Genomic DNA, 27,518 nt, shown 5'->3' with positions numbered 1-27,518 from the left:
CACCACCACCATCTAGGACTCTATTGATACTGTTGTTCCATACTTTGCACCCTTTGAACCTGAGACAAACTGTACTTGCTGCCTGCTTCCTTCTAGATATAAGGTTGGATGATAGACAACCAGGTGAAAACCAGAATGGTGTATGGTTTGAGCGTTGGGACTATATATCTCTGGAGACCATGTTTTGATTCCCCATTTGGCCATGGAACCCCATTCTACGTCCTTAGGCAAGAAGACCTCACAATAAGGTTGCCTTAGGATCTCCATAAGTTGGAAACTACTTGAAGGCACACAACAACCACCACCACCCAGGACTCTGTTGCTGCTGTTGTTCCATACTTTGCACTCTTTGAACCTGAGACAAACTGTACTTGCTGCCTGCTTCCTTGTAGATATAAGGTTGGATGATCGATAACAAGGTGAAAGCCAGAATGTTTTGTGGTCTGAGCATTGGGACTATATATCTCTGGAGACCATGTTTTGATTCCCTATTAGGCCATGGAACCCCACTCTACGTCCTTTGATAAGAAGACCTCATGATAAGGTTTCCTAAGTTGGAAACTACTTGAAGGCAAACAATGACAACAACAACAGGAACCACCCAGGACTCTGTTGCTGCTGTTGTTCCATACTTTGCACTCTTTGAACCTGAGACAAACTGTACTTGCTGCCTGCTTCCTTCTAGATATAAGGTTGGATGACTGACAACCAGGTGAAAGCCAGAATATTATATGGTTTGACTTCTCTGGTTGAGTTAGTAGTCCACAGTGCCTTTCATGTTCCTTGAGTCTTGCCTGGGCAATGCTGTTGTGTTTGGGGGTCCCTCTGTAGACTTGTCCACATTCGCATGGTATACGGTAGACTCCTGCCAAGGTGAGAGGATCTCTCTTGTCCTTTGCTGAATGTAGCATTGGTTGGGTTTTCTTAGTGGGTCTGAGGTTAGTGTGTAGATTGTGTTTCTTCATCAGCTTCCCTATGTGGTCAATGGTTCCCTTGATGTATGGTGAGAACACTTTCCCTCTGGGTGGCTTGTTTTTGGTCTTGCAATTCCTCTGATGTCTGTGGTAGAGACAACTCAATATAGGTTCCATATCAGTCAGATGGTGGCACAGTGGGTTAAACCACTGAGCTGCTGAACTTCCTGATGGAAAGGTTGTAGGTTCGAATCCGGGGAGCGAAATGAGCTTCCACTGTCATCCCCAGCTCCAGTTTGTTTTAATCTCCAGACCCAAAGTTGGCTTTAATAAAGGCACACTAAGACCTCAGCCCCTGGTGGCACAGTGGGTTAAACCACTGAGCTGCTGAACTTGCTGACCAAAAGGTCACAGGTTCAAATCTCGGGAGTGGGGTGAGCTTCCGCTGTTAGCCCCAGCTCCTGCCAACCTAGCAGTTTCAAAACATGCAAATGTGAGTAAATCAATAGGTTCTGCTCCGGTGGGAAGGTAACGGCACTCCATGCAGTCATGGAGGTGTCCACAGACAACACCGGTTCTTCGGCTTAGAAATAGAGATGAGCACCAATCCCCAGAGTTGGACACGACTGGACTTAATGTCAAGAGAAAACCTTTACCTTTACCTTATGGCAAAACAATATGGTATTTCTCCTCTATCATCATTTATTTATTTGTGACTGGGAAAATAGTGTTTCAAAAATTACAGTTACACCATGATAGAATTAATTACAACCAACTACAGGTTAAGCATTCCTGGTCCAAAAATCCTCCAAAATTGTCCACTTGCGCGACTGACATGGTGACACCTTTGTTTTCTGATGGTTTAATGTCCAAAAACTTGGTTTCATGCAAAGTTGTATCAAATTACTTTTGGGTTAGTGTAGGAGGTGTACATAAAATGTAAACAATGTTTAGACTTGGGTCGCATCTCCATGATCCATAATGATCCATAGCCGTTTGACACTCCTTTGCCACAGGAGTACTGAACTATGCAGTCTTTTGTGGCAACACAAAGGCTAACATATCCTACAAAACTACAAACCCCAGAATCCATAGCATTAAGGCAGGTAAAGAAGTGCCAAAATGATACAATTCTCCAGCTATCGATTGGGTGATCTCACAGTCATAGAATCATAGAATCCTTGAGTTGGAAGAGATCTCGTGGGCCATCCAGTCCAACCCCATCCTGCCAAGAAGCAGGAAAATAACATTCAAAGCACCCCCAACAGATGGCCATTCAGCCTCTGCTTAAAAGCCTCCAAAGAAGGAGCCTCCACCACATTCTTGGCCTCCTTGTTTGCTTTTGGTTGAAGTGTAAGGCACACCCAACTTGTGGCACGTCTCAACTTCACACTCAAGATCAATACTGTTGCAGGTTGGTTGGTGTTGTTGGGTGTCCATGCATGACCAAGGGAACATGCAGCATCAGTACAGTAGAGCGACAATTCCTGCTTCTGTTTTGGCAAAATGGAAAGTGGCATGCAGTAATGGATTGTTCCAGGAACACTGCCATCTTTGTCCTTGGTCCCTTGGGTTGAGCTCCAAAGGGGTCTTCTTTACACTTTCCTGAGGATCCGGCCTGGCTTTCTCCATTCCCGATGCCTCTCTCGCCGGGTTGAGGATGCCAGCGGTTGAGAAAAGCCCGAGCGGCTCATCCGAGAACAGCTGCAGAAAAAGTCAAAGGGTGTCAGTATTTATTTATTTATTATTTATTTACTATATTTATATACCATCCCTCTCAGCCCGCAGGTGCCAAGACAATAAATACAATTTCAATATAATAAAAATCTATATAAATAAAAATATAATGTTCGTTTGTGGGATTAACAGAACTCGAAAACCACTGGACGAATTGACACCAAATTTGGACACAAGACACCTAACAACCCAATGTACGTCCTTCACTCAAAAAAATTGATTTTGTCATTTGGGAGTTGTAGTTGCTGGGATTTATAGTTCATCTACAATCAAAGAGCATTCTGAACCCCACCAACGATGGAATTGAACTAAACTTGGCACACAGTTCTCCCATGACCAACAGAAAATACTGTTGTAGTTCACCTACACCCAGAGAGCACGGTGCACTCAGTGATGGATATGGACCAAATTTGGCACAAATATTCAATATGCCCAAATATGAACACTGGTGGAGTTTGGGGAAAATAGATCTTGACATTTGGGAATTGCAGTTGCTGGGATTTAGAGTTCACCTACAATCAAAGAGCATTCTGAACCCCACCAACGATGGAATTGAACCAAACTTGGCACACAGTTCTCCCATGACCAACAGAAAATACTGGAAGGGTTTGGTGGGCAGTGTCCTTTGGTTTTGGAGTTGTAGTTCACCTACATCCAGAGAGCACTGAGGACTCCAACAATGATGGATCTGGACCAAACTCTACACTAATACCCAATATGCCCAAATGTGAACACTAGTGGAGTTTGGAGAAAATAGAATCTTGACATTTAGGAGTTGTAGTAGCTGGGATTTATAGTTCACCTACAATCACAGAGCATTCTGAACCCCACCAATGACAGAATTGGGCCAAACCTCCCACACAGAACCCACATGTGGGCCACAGCAATGCGTGGCAGGGGACAGCTAATCGAGTAATAAAAACATGACAAAATCAGTAAAAACATGAACGTTAGGGTCTCCTGTTAAAAACATTGTCCAATATCATCGCCCAACCATTCCATTTTCTTAAGTCTGTTACCCTGTATTTGGAAATACTTGCTTGAAAAGCCAAGTCTAACTGGCTCTGATTGTTTTCTGTCTGGAATTTTCTCAATATTGTTCTTTATTTACTGTCCTGATTCTAGAGTTTTTAAAAACACTCGTAGCCAGATTTTATTTATTTCCGTGGTTTCCTCCTTTCTGTTTTCAATGGATTTCAATGGCTTCTCCGTGTAGCCTGACATTATGGTTGTGAGAGTGGTCCAGCATTTCTGTATTCTCAAATAATATTTTGTGTCCAGGTTGGTTCATCAGGTGCTCTGCTATGGCTGACTTCTCTAGTTGGATTACACTACAGTATTAAAAAAAACCCTCTAAAATCAGGAAAGTAAATAAAGAGCAGCACTCAGAAAACAGGGGAATTCCAGACAGGAAAAAATAGGGGTCAACTTATTTATTTATTTACCATATTTATACCCTGCCCTTCTCAACCCAAGAGACTTAAGGCAGCTTTACACATAGGCAACTATTCTATGCCTAAAACAACGTACAATTAAAATAAACATTTTAAGATAGAATTTAAAACATATAAAAACATAACACCTAACATTTCTCAACATTCTCCCAGGCAGGAAGCAGCCAGGCTTTGAAGCTGCAAGGCTATTTAGTGCTAATCAAGGTGGCCACTGGCAACATTCACGCTTGCCTCCAACAGACAAGAGTTCTTTCTCCCACCTTAGACATTATTCCATAGATATATAAACCCTACTTGCCTCGTTTCCAACAGACCTCACAACCTCTGCCATAAATGTGGGTGAAACGTCAGGAGAGAATGCTTCTGGAACATGGCAAAAACTCACAGCAACCCAAAAATCTAATGTATTGGTTACAGTATCCACTGCTTTCCAAGCTGGGATATCACACCTTAACCCTGTGTTTTCATCCATTCGCTATGTTGTCACATGTAGCGTGCTGTTACTACGTCTACTACTACTATGACTACAGCTACTACCGCCTCCTCCTCTTCTGCGCCTCCTCTTTCGCTTCATGCTTAAGGTTCAAAGCCTGGCTTTTATTTTTAAAGAATGCAGCTAGCAGAAGAAGACTGCGCGTTATTGTCACCGTTCCAGACAAAACTCAATGACACCATTCTGCCTATTCATTCCCATCTGCACACAGGCGCTCCAGTCTGTCGCTGGGACATTGTTTGCAGTCAAACAAGCCGCGATCCAAAACATCCCCAGCGTGCATACAGAGGGAGACACTGTCAGAGGATGATGGGACCTATTTTACTGCAGGCTTTTGGGTTGGAGGGTTTATTAGAAGCTTTTGGGTTGGATGGATGCTTTCCAGGTGTGCTTTAGTTGGATATTCCTGCCTGGGGCTGGACTGGATGGCCTTTGGGGTCCCTTCCAGCTCTATGCATCTATTAGAAAGTGAGCTGTGCATGGTGTACGTGTGTGTGAATGAAACATAGATGCACATGTGTGAATGAGGTATATGGCTGTGCCTCATTCAATGAATTATTGAGGTGTGTTTATAATTAGGATGAATGTAAACAACATCCCATGAATGAATGGGGTGTATCTGTGTTTATGAATATGTTACGAGAGAAAGCAAGCACTGCTGTCTGAGTCCTGGCTAACACATTGGGGAAGCTGGAATGTGTCCAGAGGAGGGAGACTAAAATGATCAAGGGTCTGGAGAACAAGCCATATGAGGAGCGGCTTAAAGACCTGGGCATGTTTAGCCTGCAGAAGAGAAGGCTGAGAGGAGACATGAGAGCCATGTAAAAATAAAATGTGTCCAGAGGAGGGCAACTAAAATGATCAAGGGTCTGCAGAACAAACCCTGTGAGGAGCAGCTTAAAGAACTAGCCTGAAGAAGAGAAGGCTGAGAGGGGACATGATAGCCATGTAAAAATACAATGTGTCCAGAGGAGGGTGACTAAAATGATCAAGGGTCTGGAGAACAAGCCCTATGAGGAGTGGCTTAAAGAGCTGGGCATGTTTAGCCTGAAGAAGAGAAGGCTGAGAGGAGACATGACAGCCATGTAAAAATAGAATGTGTCCAGAGGAGGGTGACTAAAATGATCAAGGGTCTGGAGAACAATTCCTATGAGGAGTGGCTTAAAGAGCTGAGCATGTTTAGCCTGTAGAAGAGAAGGCTGAGAGGAGATATGTATACATATGCGAGAGGAAGTCATAGGGAGGAGGGAGCAAGCTTGTTTTTCTGCTGCCCTGGAGACTAGGACATGGAGTAATGGCTTCAAACTACAAGAAAGGAGATTCCTTCTGAACATTAGGAAGAACTTCTTGTGAGAGACAGCTGTTCAGTAGTGGAACTCTCTGTCCCAGAGTGTGGTGGAGGTTCCTTCTTTGGAAGAGTTTAAACAGAGGCTGGATGGCCATCTGTCAGGGGGGCTTTGAATACAATTTTCCTGCTTCTTGGCAGGGGGTTGGATTAGGAAGAACTTCCTGACTGTGAAAGCTGTTCAGCAGTGGAACTCTCTGCTCCAGAGCGTGGTGGAGCGCAGAGGTGGCCCTAGGTAATTTTCAATGGTAAGCAAACAGTATTTTAGCGCCCCCCCCCCCCACTACCCAACCAATCACTGATATATATTTTCTGTTCGCCATGGGAGTTCTGTGTGCCATATTTGGTTCAATTCCATCATTGGTGGAGTTCAGAATGCTCTTTGATTGTAGGTAAACTATACATCCCAGTAACTACAACTTCCATATTTCAAGGTCTATTTTCCCCCAAGCGTGCCTCAAGAACGTCCCTAGGCAAAATCAACTATACTGCAAATGCTTACTTCGCGTAATGGGTTGAGCCGCCCCTGGATGGAGGCTCCTTCTTTGGAAGCTTTTAAACAGAGGCTGGATGGCCATCTGTCGGGAGTGCTTTGAATGCAATTTTCCTGCTTCTTGGCAGGGGGTTGGACTGGATGACCCATGAGGTCTCTTCCACCTCTATTATTCTATTATTCTATGATTCTAAATAAAGGAACCCCCATCTATTTTGAGATGTAGGACCCCTTTCTGCTCCCATGGGCGCCCCAACGCGGTGCCAAAACCAAGACAGACCAGGGATCAAGTCCATCCTGTTGACATGACCCTGAAAGAATCCTACAGTTGGAAGAGACCTCAAGAACCATCCAGTTCAACCCAATTTAGTCATGCAGGAAGACACAATTCAAGCCCTCCTGACAGACGGCCATCCATCCAACACCTGCGAAAAATCAACTCCTTCAGATTCCGACAGACTATCGAATAGTTCTTCCTAATGTTTCAGTGGAATCTCTTTTCCTGTCTTTTGAATCCATCCATCCAGTCTAAAGAGCAGCAGGAACACAAGCTTTACCCATTCCTCCTCAATACAGCATCTTTTCACATACTCCAATATGGCTCTCGTGTCCCCTTCTCAATCTTCTCTTCCGAAACATGCGAGACCTTTGACCATTTGGGTCGCACGTCTCCAAACACTGCACAAATCCTTTGTTTCCCCTGCAACCCAAGAGACTCCCTTCCCAATCCCCACCTACCTGGATGACCACAGGGGCCCAGTTTGCTTCTTGGGCTTTGTGGCTTGCTTCTGGTACTCCATCCAACCGCTGACCAGTTCGTGGATGATCATCAGATACAGGAGGAAGATGAGGATGGCTGGGTCCATCTGGGGGACTTCGGCGCCGGCTTCATCGGGCCCAGGGGACATGGGTGCGGGAGTGTCCAAAGGGAGGTCAGGGGGTCTCCCTTCTCGTCTCAAGGAAAACCAGAGCTGTGCTAGGCTGGGAAGAATGGAGGAAGAATCAAGGCTGAGCTACCAGAGGGATGCTGGCACAACGAGGCCGAAGGGAGCCAAGCAGCATCCGCCGCACAGATGCGGAGGCAGAAGTGGCATCCATCTCCCGGCACACTGTCTCTCGCCTGTCCACAAGCTGGCTCTGATGCTTGCCGCGGCAGTGTGATTTTCTGCATCGTATAGCAGGAGCCTGTGCAGCTGCAGACGAGACAAAGGAGAGCTCCTTGTAGATTTCTTGAAACCCCAAAACTAGCCTGTTTTCCATCTCAGGAATAAGGGAGAGAGGAAAACGGCTGGCTGGCTCCACCTTAGCCTCTGCTTTGTCTGCATCACAGAGCTTTGGCTTTCCTTTGATATACGGAATTATCTCCAATCACATAAGTAGTGCAGTGTCTCCCGTACGAGTTCCAACCAGAGCTGATTCTAATTCACTTCCAAGATCAGAAAACATCAGATGCCTTTAGGACAGTGGTTCTCAACCTTCTCAATGCCACGACCCCTTAGTACAGTTCCTCATGTTGTAGTGACCCCCAACCATAATGTTATTTTCATTGCTACTTCACAACTGTAATTTTGCTACTGTTATGATTCTTAATCTAAATATCTGATCTGCAGGATACATTTTCAGTCACTGGACCAAATTTGGCACAAATACCCAATACGTCCAAATTTGAATACTGTTTTTTTTTTTGTCGTGTCAGAGCAGCCAGTCCATTATATTACATTTCTAACAGAACAAAGCAAACAAACAGAAAAATACACAACTTGCGAGTTTGGTAGCTAGTTAAATGTCCTTTGACCAGTATCTGGCCACTTGGAGTGCTTCCGGTGTTGCTGCAAGGAGGTCCTCCACTGTGCATGTGGCAGGGCTCAGGTTGCATTGCAGCAGGTGGTCAGTGGTTTGCTCTTCTTCGCACTCGCATGTCGAGGATTCTACTTTGTAGCCCCATTTCTGAAGGTTGGCTCTGCATCTCATGGTGCCAGTCTGTTCAATGCCTTCCAAGTCGCCCAGTCCTCTGTGTGCCCAGGAGGGAGTCTCTCATTTGGTATCAGCCATTGGTTGAAGTGCTGGGTTTGAGCCTGCCACTTTTGGACTCTCGCTTGCTGAGGTGTTCCAGCGAGTGTCTCTGTAGATCTTAGAAAACTATGTCTAGATTTAAGTCGTTGGCGTGCTGGCTGATACCCAAACAGGGGATGAGCTGGAGATGTCTGTGCCTTGGTCCTTTCACTATTGGCTGCTACTTCCCGGCGGATGTCAGGTGGTGCAATACCGGCTAAGCAGTGTAATTTCTCCAGTGGTGTAGGGCGCAGACACCCCGTGATAATGCGGCATGTCTCATTCAGAGCCACATCCACTGTTTTAGTGTGGTGAGATGTGTCCCACACTGGGCATGCATACTCAGCAGCAGAGTAGCACAGCGCAAGGGCAGATGTCTTCACTGTATCTGGTTGTGATCCCCAGGTTGTGCCAGTCAGCTTTCATATGATATTGTTTCTAGCACCCACTTTTTGCTTGATGTTCAGGCAGTGCTTCTTGTAGGTAAGAGCACGGTCCAGAGTGACTCCCGGGTATTTTGGTGCGCTGCAATGCTCCAGTGGGATTCCTTCCCAGGTAATCCTCAGAGCTCGGGATGCTTATCTGTTCTTGAAGTGAAAAGCACATGTCTGTGTTTTAGATGGGATCAGCTGGTTTTCCCTGTAGTAGGCAGTAAGAGCACCTAGAGCTTCGGAGAGCTTCTGTTCTACAGTCTCAAAGCTCCCTGCTTGAGCAGTAATGAATACTGGTGAAGTTGTGGGTGATTGATTTTGCCATTTGGTAATGCTGGAGTTGTATGGATTTATAGTTCACCTAAAATCAAAGAGCCTTCTGAACTCCATCAATGATGGAATTGAATCAAATTGGCACACAGAATTCCCATGACCAAGAGAAAATACTGGGAAGGTCTGGTTGACATTGACCTTGAGTTTTTTGGAGTTGTAGTTCACCTACTTCCAGAGAACACTGTGGAGTCAAGCAATGATGGATCTGGATCAAACTTGGCACAAATACTCAGTATGCCCAAATGTGAACACTGGTAGAGTTTGGAGAAAATAGACATTGCTATTTGGGAGTTGTAATTGTTGGGATTTATAGTTCACCCACAATGAAATAGCATTCTGAACCCCACTGATAGAATTGGGCCAAACTTCCCACACAGAACTTCCATGACTATACTGTGTTTTCCGATGGTCTTTGGCGACCCCTCTGACACCCCCTCGCAACCCCCCCAGGAGTCTCGACCCCCAGGTTGAGAAATACTGTCCTAGACACTTGGGAAGGGTGCAACGTCTGATCCAACCAGCATAGGGATCTTGTTTGCTGTGTACTAATAATAATAACAATGCGCCCAAAAAGAAAAACAGGCGAGAAAGGAAGAAGAGGGGAGCGGGAAAGAAGAGGAAAGAAACAGAAGAAAGAACAGAGATGAAAGGAAGGAGAAAAAAGGAAGCAGGAAAGTGAAAATAAAAATAGTAAGAGAAAAAGGGAAGGAGGGGAGGGAAAGCGAAAGGACAAAAGGAAGAGGGCGGAAATGAACATCATGTACGAATAAAGAATCAACTTGATTAGCAAGCAAACCCAAAGGAGTGTGAAAGGAGCTAAGGAGAGAGAGAGAAAACTAGGAGAGGAGGAGGCAAAGTTTGAAAACAAAGGGAATGCAAAATGGAAGGATGGTAGAATCCTGTTCCTATGGCAACAGATGCAGTTGCCAAGCCGAGGGAGAAAGGTGGAGCATCCTTAGGGCTGCCGTGCAAGACGGCCACCTCTTCCTCTCTTCTTCTCTCCCCGCACCTTCCCTCATGGCCCAATTTTATCCCTGGCTTCTGCTCTTGATGCTCAGCGTCTCTTTTGGTCTTGACTGTCAGGGCGGTAGCAAAGAACCCGCGGTGAGCGAGCGACATATTGGGGTGTGTTCTTGCAGATGTTTTTCAGGGTCTCTTGGCTCATGCTTTCTGCCCTAGCGCTTGTCTTTGATGTCAGTGGGGTGATGAATCCGTTCCGGGTTTTAGTCCGAACTTTTAAAAAACTTCAAAAATCATAAGGGAATCGAGGGATGTGTCTACAGCAATGGTTCCCATTTTTTTTTTAAAAAAACCAGGGACCACTTTGATCAGGGACCACTTTCCAACATTAGTACCAAAAGGGTCAACGTTAGATTTGGTTTGGTTATTTGGGGTGCTGATTCAGAAAATGGCATTGGATAGACCACATCAGCTCTAGTTTGGGATACAGAACATATGCCATCCAGTAGTTACCATCTGCTCGCCCACAGAAAACCATATTTACTCAGCCTCAGCACTGTGGGAGGGTTTCGTGAAACCGGTCACTCTTGTTGTGACAGTGTCGTAATGGTGAGGCTCCGTACCGTATTTTAGTTCCTGCAGACCACTGGTGGTCCACAGACAGCAGATTGGGAACCGCCTCTTTACAGTTATTACAGTATAATATTAAGGCCTGCAATGCTTGCAGGACTGTAATTAAAAGTTTCTAATAAGAACTGAAAAATAAACTCTGATTTATTTATTTCGTATCAAAAACATTGCATTAATTAGTATAAAACCGATAAAAATAGAAGTATTTATATTCCGCCGGTCTCACCCCACAGGGGACTCAGGGCGGATTACAGTGTACACATACATGGCAAACATTCAATGCCATAGACACACAACATATATAGACAGACACACAGAGGCTATTTAGTATTCCAGCTTTTTCATGAGGGTATTCTGGCCACCAGGGGAGCTGTCGCTTCACCGTCCATTTGTGACACTGATGAAGTACTTCCTCATTCTTTGCATGCTTGCTGGAGATTTTTATGGCGTCGTAAATTAGCCTCCCTAAATTTCCTACTTGACAGATGCAACTGTCTTTCGGGCTGCAAAGATCGACAGCAAGCTACACAAATTGGTCAGAAGCTCACTCTGACCGGGGTTGGCTTCGAACTCATGACCTTTTGGTCAGTAGTGATCTTAATGCGGCTGACTCCCGCTAGCTGCGCCATAGTGCAATCAAAATAGTATCCTGCTGGGATCTTGTCCCTGTGTCACAATTATGGATAATCCCTTATTTACATAATAGGCATGGGTTTGCTTTAGCCAAATGCAGCAAATGATCTCTGGACCCAATAATGACAAGGGAATGTTCGCTGCCTGTAAATTCCACTCACAATGGCAACCCTCCGGTGCCATGGCAAACCATTGTTCCCTAAAGAAGCCCTTGCCAGCCTCTCTAGCCACACCTGAGCAGGTACCTCCTTTAGCCAATTGGTTGGCCTTCTTCTCCGCCATAGATGCCCCTCTTGAAAGGGGAGACAAGCAGGTAAGAAGGAAAGCAGCTGTCGATCCATCAAGGAAAGCCGGAAGCTTTCCTTCATTGAGGAATTGATTTGATCTCCATCGATGCTCACAAAGGACGTATATGCTCTATAACAGGCATAGGCCAACTTTGGCCCTCCAGGTGTTTTGGACTCCAACTCCCACCATTCCTAACTGGCTCAGGCCCCTTCCTGTTAGGAATGGTGGGAGTTGAAGTCCAAAACACCTGGAGGACCAAAGTTTTTTTATTTTTTATTTTTTATTTTGAGGTTTTTCTATACCGGCCTTCTCACCTCGACGAGGGACTCAGGTCGGTTTACAGCATATATAAAATACAATCATATAAAGAACAACAAGTGCAAAAGTCATTACATATTAAAATAGTAAATACAGTACAATAAAACATCATCTTTACAATTACCTAAGCCAAATCGTCAATCCAGTCATGGTCATATTCATACTCGTAGTCACAGTTCATCATAATTCATCACAGGGAGAGGTTCTAGGTTCAGTCCTCAAATGCCACATTCCAGAGCCAGGTTTTTCGTAATTTCCTGAACGTCAGGAGGGAGGGAGCAGATCTGATCTCTAGTTGGAGGGAGTTCCAAAGCCGGGGAGCCACCACCGAGTAGGCCCTGTCCCTCGTCCCCACCAATCGTGATTGCGAAGGTGGTGGGACCGAGAGCAGTGCCCCCCCGGAAAATCTTAATAGCCTTGATGGTTCATAGGGGAGAATCCGTTCGGACAGGTAAACTGGGCCACAGTCGTTTAGGGCTTTATAGGTTTGCCCATGCCTTCTCTATAATCTGTAATTTCATACTATAGAGAAAGGAGAGAAAGCAACAGAATCTTGCACTTCCCTGTAGATGCAGGCAAAAGCAAACCATGGCAGTCTTTCCTAAATCGTTCTTCCTTATGAATAATTTTCCCCATCGTCATTACATGTCCTTAAGGTACAGGTAAAGGTTTTCCCTTGACATTAAGGCCAGTCGTGTCCGACTCTAAGGGTTGGTGCTCATCTCCATTTCTAAGCCGAAGAGCCGGCATTGTCCGTAGACACCTCCAAGGTCAAGTGGCCAGCATGACTGCATGGAACACCGTTATCTTCCCACCGGAGCGGTACCGGGACTGTGGCACAGCTGCATTAAGATCACTACTGACCAAAAGGTCATGAATTAGAAGCCGGCCTGGTTCAGAGGGATTGTTTCCATGTACTGTTTGTCCCAAAGCTCTGTCTCTTTTCCGTGGGCATAATCATCATGGTTTCCTCTTCCGAACAGGCTCCTCGGGATCAAAATGGAGAAGAGAAGCCGGCCCCAATCTGCCCACAGAGTGGAGGAGGAGGACTTGAGCACCGCGGTAGAGCGCAGTTCAGGGCAGGTCATTAATCCCCCACGAAAGAAGAAGAAGAAGAAGAAGCGCTCCAGGAAGCGAAGGCGCCGGCTTAAGTCTAGCGCTCTCCGCCAGCAGCCGGGAAGCCCCCAGCTCAGAGTGCGAGGCCGGAAGTGCGCCGTGCAACCATTCATTTACAAGAGGTAGGATGCAAGAGATGTCCCTTCTCTCCTTGAATGCCGTATTGACTTGAATCTAATGCTCACCTTTTTGGGCTTAATTCCCCTCCCAAAATTAGGGTGTGCATTAGATTCGCATCATACGGTCATCTTAGTGAAGTCGAACATGACCCCCCCCCCCCCCAAGAGATAGTATCTTATAGTTTTGCTAAGGGCAAGGACACCAGACTGGATAATAAGGGTTAAGCCTTGGTCAAATTGGTGTGTATCATTTAATCAAGGCTTATGCCCTATTTTCATATGTTTATAGCAGAAAGGAACCAATTTATTACTGAAAATCATGCCACAAAAGTATTTGAATTTTCCCACCTGAGGCACACCTGGGCTCCTGATGGTCCCCCATCTCACAAACAAGGGACTCTCTTTCCCCCTCATGGATATATTTCCCTTTATGGACCTTCCTATGAATAATATGAACTATGGACACTGGGGGAAGGTAGTTGGGTTTACTCTCTGTATTAGGATTTCTATATTTTCATATTTTCTCCTGGGTCTGTAGGTGGCTGTGGAGCCCTATTCTTGATCTGCATCTTCTCCTGCAGTGAGGGCATTGGTTTCCAGGTGGAAGGCAGTCCCAGTCGGGGTTGGCTTGACACCCCTTCCTCTTGGCACATTTCTCTCTTTCTCCCTCTATTCATGCCTCTTCAAATTCTACAGCACTGCTGGTCACAGCTGACCTCCAGCTGGAGCGCTCAAGAGCCAGGGCTTCCCAATTCTCTGTGTCCATGCCAGAGTTTTTAAGGTTGGCTTTGAGCCCATTTTTGAATCTCTTTTCCTGTCCTCCAGCATTCCCTTTTCCGTTTTTGAGTTTGGAGTAGAGCTTTGGGAGACAGTGGTCGGGCATCCAGACAATATGGCCGGTCCAGCGGAGTTGATGTCGGAGGACCATCGCTTCAATACTGGTGGTCTTTGCTTCTTCCAGCATGCTTACATTTGTCCGCTTGTCTTCCCAAGAGATTTGCAGGATTTTCCGGAGGCAGCACTGATGGAATCGTTCCAGGAATTGCATGTGACATCTCGCACGTTTCCACTTAAGTTACATCCAGTGAAGGAGAGCCCTTTCTGCCCCATTCCCTTTGTTTGTCCCTCCTGACCCTTTCTGCCCCATTCCCTTTGTTGGAAAAATGTATAAGGAAGTTGCCTTGGCTCTGAAAAAAAAAAAAAGCAATCAGCGATTGTGGAAACCCTTATCTCAGAGCATCTATTGCATGGAAAAATAACAAAGAAATGTCTTCCTGACTTCGGAGGCTGGCCATCAGGGAGATAATCGCTTGGCAGTCTTTTAATCACATTACAATAGGAGGAAAGAGGACCTTCGGAAAGTCCTCCCCTCCTCACCTGTTTCCTTTCAAGCCTTTCCATTGAAGACATTCACCAAAGTCTCCCCCTTTGTGCCCCTGTCTGACCGCAAGAGGAAAACTCGGATTAAGTCTTATCTCAGATCAACCACGATGCAATAGACAGATTTTGCTTGAAGGCCATTTATGACTCGCTGAGCCACATGGACATTTCCTGAATTCCATAATCCATTGAAGAATGCATTGTATTCCCTTGTCCCACCTCCCTCCCTCCTAATTCGTCAATGCGCCAAGGCGGCAGAAGCCCTGTGATTGGCCCAGGCACTTGAGAAGCAGACGAGCCTCCTCCCAGCTGTTGAGGCGCCAGCCAATCACCTTCAAGCCAGGCCGGGGGTGTGGGGAGTGGGAGATTCAAACCACATACTCGGTTTTTTCCAGTGAAGGAGAGCCCTGGTGGCTTCTAGGTGCCCGGGACCACATTTCCACTAAACCCACAGGAAGCAGGGGAACTCTCATGAGATAAACATCTTTTACAGGTTGCAGAAGTCTGGCTTCGAGGCCAACACACTGATGACCGTTGTATGGATCCCAACACACAGAACCATAGAGTTGGAAGAGACCTCATGGGCCATCCAGTCCAACCCCCTGCCAAGCATTCAAAGCATCCCAACAGATAGCCATCCAGCCTCTGTTTAAAAGCCTCTGCCACACTCCGGTGCAGAGAGTTCCACTGCTGAACAGCTCTCCTTACAGACAGGAAGTTCATCCTAATGCCTGGGTGGAATCTCCTGTCTTTTAGTTTGAAGCCATTGTTCCATTGCATCTTAGTCTTCCAAGGCAGCAGAAAATAAGCCTGCTCCCTCCTCCCTATGAGTTCCCCTCACATCTTGATCCATGACCCTCATCATGTCTCCTCTCAGCCTTCTCTTCTGCAGGCTAAACATGCCCAGCTCTTTCAACCGCTCCTCATAGGGTTTATTCTCCAGACCTTTCATCTTTGAGTTGCTTTCCTCTGGACACATTCCAGCTTAGAGTCAACCTCTCCCTTGAACAACAGTGCCCAGAATTGGACTCAGTATGATTCCAGGTGTGGTCTAACCAAGTTAGAATAGAGAGGGAGCATGACTTCCCATGCCAAACATGCACCCATGAAGTCTCAAGGCCCCTTTAGAGATCGGGGTCCCATCTGTATCTTCCAGATCAATTGCTGTGTTTCTAAATCCTCTGAAACGCCAATAAATCCATGTGCTCTGGACTGCAGACTTTAAATATCTACAGCATAGTTGGCTTCAGGATGGTTGGCACCATTTCAATTCTGATAGATGCCCATAAAATGTCATTTGTGCAGGTTGCCGCTGCAAGGCCAAGTGACCAAACTGAAGAATTGCTACCGTGGCTGGAAAGCTGCAAGGACACGTCCAAAGGCAGCCAATTCGGTGAGTGTGAACTGGCTCCCAATCCTAGGTTTGAAGGCGTGGGGAGAAATTGTGAGGCTAGAAGGAGAGTCCTGTAAATGAGAAGAGCTATTCCAGGTTTCCGTAGAACATCCAAGTTGCAGTTGGTTGAGTTCTCACTTGTTTTGCCTGATCCAATTTCTGCAAACAAACCATCATCATCAGCATCATCGTCATCGTCGTCGTCATCATCATTATGTTGATTTATATCTTGCTTTTTCTCTCCACAAGGAGATTCAAAGTGGCCATGGTTTGTTACCAATATGTTCGACATTATAGTATGTTGTTGGCATACGAATAGTGGATTCTGTCAATCATGGCTTATCGTTATGTTTGAATACATAACTATGGCTAGTCACTTTGTGTCTCCTTGTGGAGAGAAAAAATGGGGTATAATAATAATAATAATAATAATAATAATAATAATAATAATAGAGTTACTGTGAGTTTTCTGGGCTGTCTAGCCATGTTCCAGAAGCATTCTCTCCTGACGTTTCACCCACATCTATGGCAGGCATCCTCAGAGGTTGTGAGGTCTGTTGGAAACTAGGCAAGTGGGGTTTCCAACAGACTTCACAACATCTGAGGATGCCTGCCATAGATGTGGATGAAATGTCAGGAGAGAATGCTTCTGGAACATGGCCATACCGCCCAGAAAACTCACAGCAACCCAGTGATTCTGGCCATGAAAGCCTTTGACAACAACAACAACAACAACAAGTAAAAACAACATCTCTGAATTCAAATTACAGAGGTCATAGCTAAAGAGGTGACACACAAATACACAATGGAGACTCTCTAGCAAAAGAGATACTATAGCAACAACATCTCTGAATTCAAATTACAGAGGTCATAGCTAAAGAGGTGACACACAAATACACAATGGAGACTCTCTAGCAAAAGAGATACTATAGCAACAACATCTCTGAATTCAAATTATAGAGGTGATAGCTAAAAAGGTGATACACAAATACATAACGAAGACTATCTAGCAGAAGTGATACAATAACAACAATTAATCCAAATTAATGAGGTGATAGCTAAAGCGGTGACACACAAATACACAATGGAGATGCTAGCAAAAGTGATACAATAACAAAAACAACAAAAGCATCTCTGAATTCAAATTACTGAAGAGATAGCTAAAGAGGCGACTGTGCAGGTACAGCTATACCAGAAGCTCCAATTTTGTTTGCCTTGCATTGAATGTTTGTTGTAGTCCTAAGTTTCAGGGACTCTGTAGATAGGTGGCTTATTTTGGCTGCAATCATAGGGCAAGCCACCTGTCAATTATATTAGGTTCCCTGGTCCCGCCCCCTTTGGGTTTTTGGAGGGAATAGGAGCCTTTTTGAGTTCAGTCCACACAGAGAAGCTTTCCCTGCAGGACATAATGCCAAGAGCTCCTGTAGAAAGCTTCGTCTTCTACGGCTTGGCCGGGGAGATATACAGCCCACAGCTTGGCCGGGGTTATACAGCCCACAGCTTGGTCGAGGATCATACAGCCTTACAGCTCCTTTGCTGAGGGACTTCAGCCAGCCATCACCGAAACCTGAACTCCTTTTTCCTTGGAAGTCTACAAAGCTCTGCTTGGTAAGGGCCACTCGCGGAAGCCAGAAGCAGTTGGTACCGGGTGCAGGGGCTGGCTCCACGCTAACAGAGGCAAAGACAGACTGTCCAGATTAGAAGTTAAGGATTTCCCCATTAGTTAATTACAGTTTATGAAGATAGTGCCTGTTCCCAGTGAACAAGATTGAGAGAGCCAATAGACTGTTAAGAAAGCTTGAAAGTACCTGTTTGTTTTCATTAATAAAGAACATTGTTGAACCTTTAAGCATTCTAGAGACTATGTTTTAAGGAAAACCAAAGGCCTTTAATCTGAGGCAGCCCCGGTGTCCCGTTGGGCACACAGAATTTATGTCCTGTCTACAGTCTTATGCACAGGCCCAGCGTGCGACAGCACAGCGACACACAAATACACAATGGAGATTATCAAGCAAAAGTGATACTACAACAACAACATCTCTGAATTCAAATTACAGAGGTGATAGCTAAAGAAGTGACACACAAATACACAATGGAGAGTATCTAGCAAAAGTCATCCTATAGCAACAACAACATCTCTGAATTCAAATTACAGAGGCGATAGCTAAAGAGGCGACACACAAATACACAGTGAAGACTATCTAGCAAAAGTGATACAATAACAACATCTCTGAATTCAAATTACAGAGGTGATAGCTAAAGAAGTGACACACAAATACACAATGGAGGCTATCTAGCAAAAGTGATACTATAGCAACAACAACATCTCTGAATTCAAATTACAGATGTGATAGCTAAAGAGGTGACACACAAATACACAATGGAGAGTATCTAGCAAAAGTCATCCTATAGCAACAACAACATCTCTGAATTCAAATTACAGAGGTGATAGCTAAAGAAGTGACACACAAATACACAATGGAGGCTATCTAGCAAAAGTGATACTATAGCAACAACAACATCTCTGAATTCAAATTACAGATGTGATAGCTAAAGAAGTGACACACAAATACACAATGGAGAGTATCTAGCAAAAGTCATCCTATAGCAACAACAACATCTCTGAATTCAAATTACAGAGGTGATAGCTAAAGAAGTGACACACAAATACACAATGGAGGCTATCTAGCAAAAGTGATACTATAGCAACAACAACATCTCTGAATTCAAATTACAGATGTGATAGCTAAAGAAGTGACACACAAATACACAATGGAGAGTATCTAGCAAAAGTCATCCTATAGCAACAACAACATCTCTGAATTCAAATTACAGAGGTGATAGCTAAAGAGGCAACACACAAATACACAATGGAGACTACCTATTAAAAGTGATACAATGACAAGCACAACAACAGCAACAACTACACTATGTAACACGATTTTTTTTTCTGAGTTATAAATGTAATTTCCTAATTGGTTCTATCAAAAAAACAAGAAAAATGTGTATTAAACTGCAAAAAAAAATATTATTTTTTTGCTGGACATCCTGCAGCATATTTTGCTATAGTTTTTCAATGCATATCTCATCGAGTTTCAGCCAATTCGACATAGTTCATGGCAGCCACTAAAACGAAGTTTCTGGAGCAGAACAACAAAGTACCGCACAATGGAACAGGAAATAACACTTTCAAACCAGGAATGGAAATAATTTCCAAACAATGTTACATAGTGTTATAGTCCCTGAAAACTGAGAAAAGAGTTTTGTGGTTAGGTTCTTGTGGGTTTTTTCGGGCTATATGGCCATGTTCTAGAGGCATTTTCTCCTGACGTTTCGCCTGCATCTATGGCAAGCATCCTCAGAGGTAGTGAGGTTTATTGGAATTAGGGAAATGGGTTTATATATCTGTGGAATGGCTGGGGTGGGGCAAAGAGCTCTTCCCTGCTGGAGCTAGGTGTGAATGTTTTAACTGACCACCTTCATTAGCATTTGAAGCCCTGGCTGAGCCTGGGGGAATCTTTTGTTGAGAGGTGTTAAGATGTGCCTGGTTGTTTCCTCTCTGCTGTTTTGCTGTTGTAATTTTAGAGTTTTTTTAATACTGGTAGCCAGATTTTGTTCATTTTCATGGTCTCCTCCTTTCTTTTGTGGTTGTAACAAATGGTCCTCCTCTTTCTTTCCAAACCCAGGGCCAGTCCAGTAGTTCTCTTGTGCCGGTGGATGGGAAGAAACTGCCCAGAAAGGAGAAAGGAGTGCATTCTGCAAAACCCAGTGTTAGCAATTTGCAAGAAAGCCAAAGGTGAACAATCTCAAGAGAATCTACTCTCTAATGTGACCTCTCACACTGCTTCTCATGCTGTCTGATCCAGATGACCACAATGTATTTTTGTTGACCATCTTTGAGCTCAACTTACTGGGAGTTGAAATTTGGGGAGGCTCCTGCACTCTTTGGCAGAGAAGGTTAAAGACGTTGGAAAACTACTATTCCCATCATCCCCTAGCATTCAGCCAGGGCAGTTGAAGTGCTGTGAAACTGCATTAATTCTCCAATGTAGATGCACCTTATTCTGCTCTCCAAGAGCCTTGGCTCTACAAACACCTTTTGTGCAAAATGCAATCCAAAGTGTTCCCACTAGAAGACACAAGATGGCAGGATTCTTAAGGAAATGTCATGCTGAAAGTCTATCTATCTATACACATCTATCTATCTATCTATCTATCTATCTATCTATCTATCTATCTATCTAAATAAAAATGTAATGTTCATTTGTGGGATTAACATAACTCAAAAACCACTGGGCGAATTGACAACAGATTTCGACAGCATACACCTAACAACCCAATATATGTCCTTCACTCAAAAAATTGAGTTAAACCCCTGTGCCGGCAGGACTGAAGACCGATAGGTCACAGGTTCGAATCCGGGGAGAGGTGGATGAGCTCCCTCTATCAGCTCCAGCTCCTCATGCGGGGACATGAGAGAAGCCTCCCACAAGGATGATAAAAACATCAAAATCATCCAGGCGTCCCCTGGGCAAGGTCCTTGCAGACGGCCAATTCTCTCACACCAGGAGTCACTCCTGACACGACCAAAAACTCAAAAAATTGATTTTGTCATGTTGGCAGTTGTAGTTCTTGGGATTTATAGTTCACCTACAATCCAAGAGCATTCTGACCTCCACAAATAATGGAATTGAACCAAACGTGGCATACAGGACTCTCATGACCAACAGAAAACACTAGAAGGGTTTGGTGGGCATTGACCTTGAGTTTGGAAGTTGTAGTTCACCTACATCCAGAGAGCACTGTGGGCTCAAACAATGATGGATCTGGACCAAACTTGCCACAAATATTCCATATGCCCAAATATGAACACAGATGGGGTTTGGGGGAAATAGACCTTGACATTTGGGATTTGTAGTTACTGGGATTTATAGTTCACCTACAATCAAACAGCATTACATACATATATTATGTGTATGTATGAATGTATGTGGCTAGGTAATACATATATTATGTGTATGTATGTATGTATGTGGCTAGGTAATAAATAAGTGAAAATTATGTATTTATGTATGTGGCTGGGGTGTCCACTTACACAGACAAGCTCCACAAATAGCTATAACTCCCACAACTCAGGAGACACCAATGGCCCTCCCTCCAATGCCATTGCAGGTTATAGCAAGAACCATAAACATGTCCAAGAGCCCTGCCAAATGTCCTCTACAAATCCATACTGCCCACCACTCAAGTGAAGGCTTTCATACAGGGACCATTTCTTCGTAGATTTTCCATTTTTCCCTCCACCGCAAACTTCCCAGTGTTCCTTACTTTCTCCATTGGTGTGTAATTTGCATGACCCCTTCCACTGCCTCTCCCTTAACCTTTTCCTACTCTTTTCTATGACACACAAGCAAACAGAGGAATTGATCAGCAACTGAACAGACTAGAGAGGTTTGGGGAGAATTCACCATGATTTATAGGAGTTGTAGGTACTGGGATGTATAGCTCACCTGCAATCTAAGAGCACTCTCAACACCACCAATGATGGACTTGGAACTAACTTGGCACACAGAATCCCCATGAATAACAAAATATACTGGAGATCTTTGGAGGGATTCATAGGAGATGTAGTTCACCTACATCCAGAGTACACAATTAACCCAAACAAGGATGGATTTGGACCAAACTTGGCATGTATAACCAATAAGTCCAAATTTGAACACTGGTGGGCTTTGGGGGGAATTGGCCTGGACATTTTGGAGGTGTAGGTACTGGGATTTATAGTTCACCTGCAATCAATGAGCACTCTGAACTCCACCAAAGTTGGAACTGGAGCAAACTTGGCACACAGGACACCCAGAACTAGCAAAAAATACTGGAGGTCTTTGAGGAAAATTCACCTTGATTTGGGGGAGTTGTAGTTCACCTACATCCAGAGAGTACTGTGAACCCAAACACCAATAGATCTGGACCAAACTTTGCATGCATACCTGATATGCCAAAAATTAATTAATGGCGGGGCTTTGGGGGATGTGTTCTTTTTTTCCTGGAAGTTCTAGTTCACTCAAAACCAGAGAAACTGTGACCTCCACCAATGATGGACCTGGACCAAATTTGGCACACAGAACCTCCATGACTAATGTGAGGGGTTGGGAGGACTGACTCACCATAGTGGGAGTTGTAGTTTACCCTGCAGCCAGAGAGCACACTGAACCCTACCGATGATGCACCTAGAACAAACCCGCCCAACATAACAAACTGTAAGCATTGATGGAATTTCACGCAGTTAACCTGGCATGGTATCAGTTGTAGTTATTCCACAACCTTATGCCAGGTATCCAAGGTAGTAATAACATAAAAAGGATTCCCTGCCTAAAATGAATCAATGTTTTGTTTGGTCAGAAGATTGAAAAAGAACGTTTCCGTAGAGAAGAAGAGATTCCAGTCACTTTCGGAATACCAGTTCATATGTCCAGGTAAAACAGCAATGTGCCAATATCTAGATTCTCAGCTCTTTTCTTTCCTCTGCTCCAAAGGACAAGAAATGGAGGACCCAGAAATGTGGGAGAGATGTTCTTTCTAGGCTTTTTCTTAGTCCTCCAACACAGGTCAATGGTATGTCTTAGAGTCGGGCTGGAAGATCTAGGAATGCAATACTAACTATGTTTTTTCTAGGTCCTCCAGTGCAATTTGAGGATATGCTTTCAATGGAAGTTGATCATAGTCGTGGCGGACCTAGAAATGCTAGAGAGGTGTTCTCAATAGACTTCTTCTCGGTCCTCCAATACAATCCGATAATATACTTCCACCAGAAGTTGTATATACATATATGGTGGGAATGTGAAAAGATTGAGCAAAATTGGGGGAAAGTAATTGCTAAAATTAATGAAATATTACCCACTTCTACTAAATTTTGGAGATATAAACATTGTTCATTATTAGTTAAGGTTAAACCTTTGCATGGCAAGTCCAGGCGTTATTATTAATTATGGTTTCACCTTTGCATGGTGAGTCTATTTGCTGTTCTCCATGGTGGTGCTAGTCCCATTTCCAAACCTATTCTTCTCCCGTGGCTCTCAGGAAAGGCTGCCTTCCATTGCACCAGGCAAAGCGTGAAGCAACGGCTGCGCTCCATCTATCTGGGGAAAACAAGCCAGAAGGTGCCCAAGTCCAGGCACCCGTCCATCCGGATTGCTCACTCCCAGCGGGGAATCTACAACTCTAAAAGGTATGGAAACCCATCCAGCGACTCAGGACAAGCCGTCCTCTCAGACCCAGAGGAAGGCAATGGCAAACCTCCTCTGAATGCATCTCCCCAAGAAAACTTCATGATAGCTTTACCTTGGGGTTAACGTAAGTCAGAAAGTGACTTGACGGCACGGAACAGCAATGTTTCTGAATGGGATCAGGGATGCTAAGTTTTTGTGTACAGGCTTGTGCATCTCAGGTGAATAGCTATCCATTTCCGTTGCTGGATACTGGAATTCTTCCATATCCGTTTCCCAACACTCCCGAAAATGGGTGCAGAAAGTGACTTGACAACACACAACAGCCATGTTTCTGAATGGGATCAGGGATGCTAAGTGTTTGGGTACAGGCTTGTGCATTTCAGGTGAATCGCTATCCATTTCTGCTTGCTGGATACCAAAATCTCCCCACATTCATCTTCCAGCACTCCTGAAAACAGGCGCAGAAAGTGACTTGATGGCTCACAACAGCTCATGTTTCTAAATGGGATCAGGGATGCTAAGTTTTTGGGTATAGGCTTGTGCATTTTGGGTGAATCGTTATCCATTTCCACTTTCTGGATACTGGAATCTCCCAATATTCGTTTTCCAACACTCCCGAAAATGGGTGCAGAAAGTGGCTTGATGGCACACAACAGCCATGTTTCTGAATGGGATCCGGGATGCTAAGTTTTTGGGTATAAGCTTGTGCATTTCGAGTGAATCGCTATCCATTTCTGCTTGCTGGATACCAAAATCCCCCCACATCCATTTTCCAGTGCTCCTGAAAACGGGCGCGGAAAGTGACTTGACGGCACACAACAGCAATGTTACTGAATGGGATCAGGGATGCTAAGTGTTTGGATACAGGCTTGTGCATTTCAGATGTATCGCTATCCATTTCTGCTTGCTGGATACCGGAATCCCCCCATATCCATTTTCCAGTACTCCTGAAAACGGCCGCGGAAAGTGACTTAACGGCACACAACAGCCATGTTTCTGAATGGGATCATGAATGCTAAGTGTTAGGCTTGTGCATTTCAGGTGAATTGCTATCCATTTCTGCTTGCTGGATGCTGGATTCCCCCAATATCCGTTTTCCAACACTCCCAAAAATGGGTGCAGAAAGTGACTTGATGGCACACAACAGCCATGTTTCTGAATGGGATCAGGGATGCTAAGTGTTAGGGAATAGGCTTTCTTCGTGGGGTTGTGCTTCCTTAGAGCTGTTTCTATCTATTCCAGAGGAGAGGTAAACTTCTCTTTTTTGCATGCTGGGATTACTATTATAAATAATAATCTTTTAGAAGTATTTCCTAAAGAAGAGGAAGGGAAGGAGAAAAAGAAACTAAAAGGGTTAAAGCCTCCAAGCGCACATGTGCACACCCCACCCAGCATTCCTCAGGTCTCCAACTCCGAGTCAGTTCCACTAAATAACAAGAATCAGGAAAATAAAGGAAAATCAAAAAGATTAAACTGTGATGCCGAATAGAGGAGGAGATGTGATCAGCTCCCGCTTGCTTTCGTGTTGGGTAGGTTTTCGTACCGGAGGACCCTGACCGTTTTGGGCTCCCGAGCTCCCGAGGTACTGAAATTACTGAAGGAAATGAAAGAAACAAAATCTGTGCACAATCCTGTTAGGGAAATTCCTAGATTCCCCCCCCCCCTCCCCAGGATTACTTTAATCTGGAACTGTTTTAGCTTTTCTCACAGAAGACAACAATCTCTAAAAGAATCTTGGCTTTGTTCTGCTCATCCCAAGTGGTAGGGTCTTCTTGGTGATGTCCCAATTTTTATTTTGCTAAGTAATGTTCTCCTTTCTCTGCATTCAGGGGAAAGCCCACCGCTGACGGCAAATGCCCCGTTGGGAGCGACTTTCCGCGAAACACGAACTCACGTGGCACGCCACTTGGGGTTTCGAGCCTGACGTATCAGATCAATAAGTTGCTCCTCGCCGGCCCAGAAGGCACAGCCGTAAACCGCTACGCTGACCACCGACATCAACAGCCAGCTCTTGAACAGGCAACTCCAGAGGAAGAAGGCTTGCAACAGCTGAGCAGGAGAGAGGAAGGAGACTGGCGCCTCAATCCGGGTTACAACCTGGAATCTCAACATCAGAGAACCACTACGAAGGCACGTTCCCAAAACCTGACCAGACCGAGGCCCATGTCGGCAAAAGAGTGCTACAGGAATGCTTGGAACCATCTTTTTAGTGGCGAGGGGGATCAGACCACAGAGAAAGAAGATGACGAGGAAAACAGGCCCGAGCTGAGTGCCGGCAGCAAGGCTGCCATCATTCAAACCCGAAGCGCCATTGTCGTTCCGACCATTGCTCCGTACTTCTCCAACGAAAACCTGGCAGCAGAGGGGCCTCCCTGCAACACCGCTGACCAGTTTCGCACCAAGATGAAGCAGCATGGGCTTTTCAATACCGGTTTTACCCAACCAAGGCCAGGAGAGATGTTGACGGGGAGTCTTGCACAAGAGAGGGGGCTGGCAAACGATTTCACAGCCCTCCGGAGCAGAAGATTTGAGGCCCTGGGTATGGATGCGTGGTAGACCCCCCATCAGGAAATACCACTGAATTGGACCATCGCTGCGACTCGCTTTATCCACAGCGGGGACTTCGAAAGGCTCAGTTGAGCAGTTTATTTTGAAGAAAAAAACATGTTTTGAGAATTGAGCCTTGTTTGAATTGCTCTGTAGCCCATGGTTTAGCTCAGTATGTGTGTGTGTGTGTGTATGCATGTTGTGGATTTATCTCACTCACAAAGCCCATGGTTTAGCTCAGTATGTATGTATTTGTGTATGTATGCATGTTGTGGATTTATCTCACTCACAAAGCCCATGGTTTAGCTCAGTATGTATGTATTTGTGTATGTATGCATGTTGTGGATTTATCTCACTCACACAGCCCATGGTTTAGCTCAGTATGTATGTATTTGTGTATGTATGCATGTTGTGGATTTATCTCACTCACACAGCCCATGGTTTAGCTCAGTATGTATGTATTTGTGTATGTATGCATGTTGTGGATTTATCTCACTCGCACAGCCATGGTTTAGCTCAGTATGTATGTATTTGTGTATGTATGCATGTTGTGGATTTATCTCACTCACACAGCCCATGGTTTAGCTCAGTATGTATGTATTTGTGTATGTATGCATGTTGTGGATTTATCTCACTCACACAGCCCATGGTTTAGCTCAGTATGTATGTATTTGTGTATGTATGCATGTTGTGGATTTATCTCACTCACACAGCCCATGGTTTAGCTCAGTATGTAAGTATTTTTGTATGTATGCATGTGGATTTATCTCACTCACACAGCCTATGGTTTAGCTCAGTATGTATGTATTTGTGTATGTATGCATGTTGTGGATTTATCACACTTAACAACTGAGGTGCAAGGCAGCTCTCAGGATTAATGAAACACTGGGTAAGCATGTGTGCATGCATGTGAACATGTTTGTGGACTGAACATCCCATCACCCCCAACATGACTGTGCTGGGAGCTCCAGTCCAACACTATCTAGAGGTTCCCCTTCCATATAGAAAGCCATTAAGCTATAATGGAGTGTTCTATGTGTATGTGGATTGAGAAGCATTGAAGAAAACCTACAGAATACCGATCTTGGGTCATCAGGCTTGCCATAAAGGCAAAGCCATAAGTAATTCAATGCCAAGGAAGACACAGTTTAAGACCTCTGGCCTGTAAGAAACAGCAGTTAACTACGACCCCATCCACACTGCCATACAAAATCCAAATTATCTGCTTTGAACTGGATTATACGGCAGTGTAGATTCATATAACCCAGTTCAAAGCAGACAATATGGATTACCATATATACTCGAGTATAAGCCAGCCCAAATATAAACTGGGGCACCTAATTTTACCACAAAAAACTTGAAAAAACGGATTGACTCGAGTATAAGCCAAGGGTGGGAAATGCAGCCACTACGGGTAAATTGCAGAATAAAAATAGATACCAATTAAATTACATTAATTGAGGAATCAGTAGGTTATATATTTTTGAATATTTACAAAAATGGTAATTTAAGATAAGACTGTCCAACTCTGATTAAATGATTATTTACCTTCTTCAATGTAAATGTACTTACGTATCCTTCCAATAATAATAAAGAGAGTAACATAATAAATGTAATAACAACAATAATAAAAAGAGTAAAATAATGAAGGTA

At 44.5% G+C, this 27,518-nt stretch overlaps 1 protein-coding gene across 1 annotated transcript; it reads left to right on the top strand.

Moving 5' to 3' along the window:
- The first annotated feature begins 22,416 nt into the window (after window positions 1-22,416).
- LOC132763866 (uncharacterized) lies at window positions 22,417-26,032 on the top strand. The gene is made up of 3 exons (XM_067472230.1): window positions 22,417-22,423; window positions 23,170-23,317; window positions 25,148-26,032. The coding sequence occupies exons 1-3, from the start codon at window positions 22,417-22,419 to the stop codon at window positions 25,872-25,874; spliced, it is 882 nt and encodes a 293-aa protein (XP_067328331.1). The 3' UTR covers window positions 25,875-26,032.
- The last annotated feature ends 1,486 nt before the right edge of the window (window positions 26,033-27,518 follow it).

This window comes from Anolis sagrei, chromosome 11, assembly GCF_037176765.1.
Source record: "Anolis sagrei isolate rAnoSag1 chromosome 11, rAnoSag1.mat, whole genome shotgun sequence".
NCBI classification, from domain to species: domain Eukaryota; kingdom Metazoa; phylum Chordata; class Lepidosauria; order Squamata; family Dactyloidae; genus Anolis; species Anolis sagrei.
The sequence above is the reverse complement of the archived record's forward strand: the minus strand, read 5'-3'. Positions and strand labels throughout refer to the sequence as shown.

Excerpts from the sequence above, each read along its gene's own strand:
- LOC132763866 (XM_067472230.1), top strand. Across the intron at positions 23,318-25,147 it reads GGAATCTACAACTCTAAAAG|GGGAAAGCCCACCGCTGACG; the intron begins GTATGGAAACCC and ends CTCTGCATTCAG.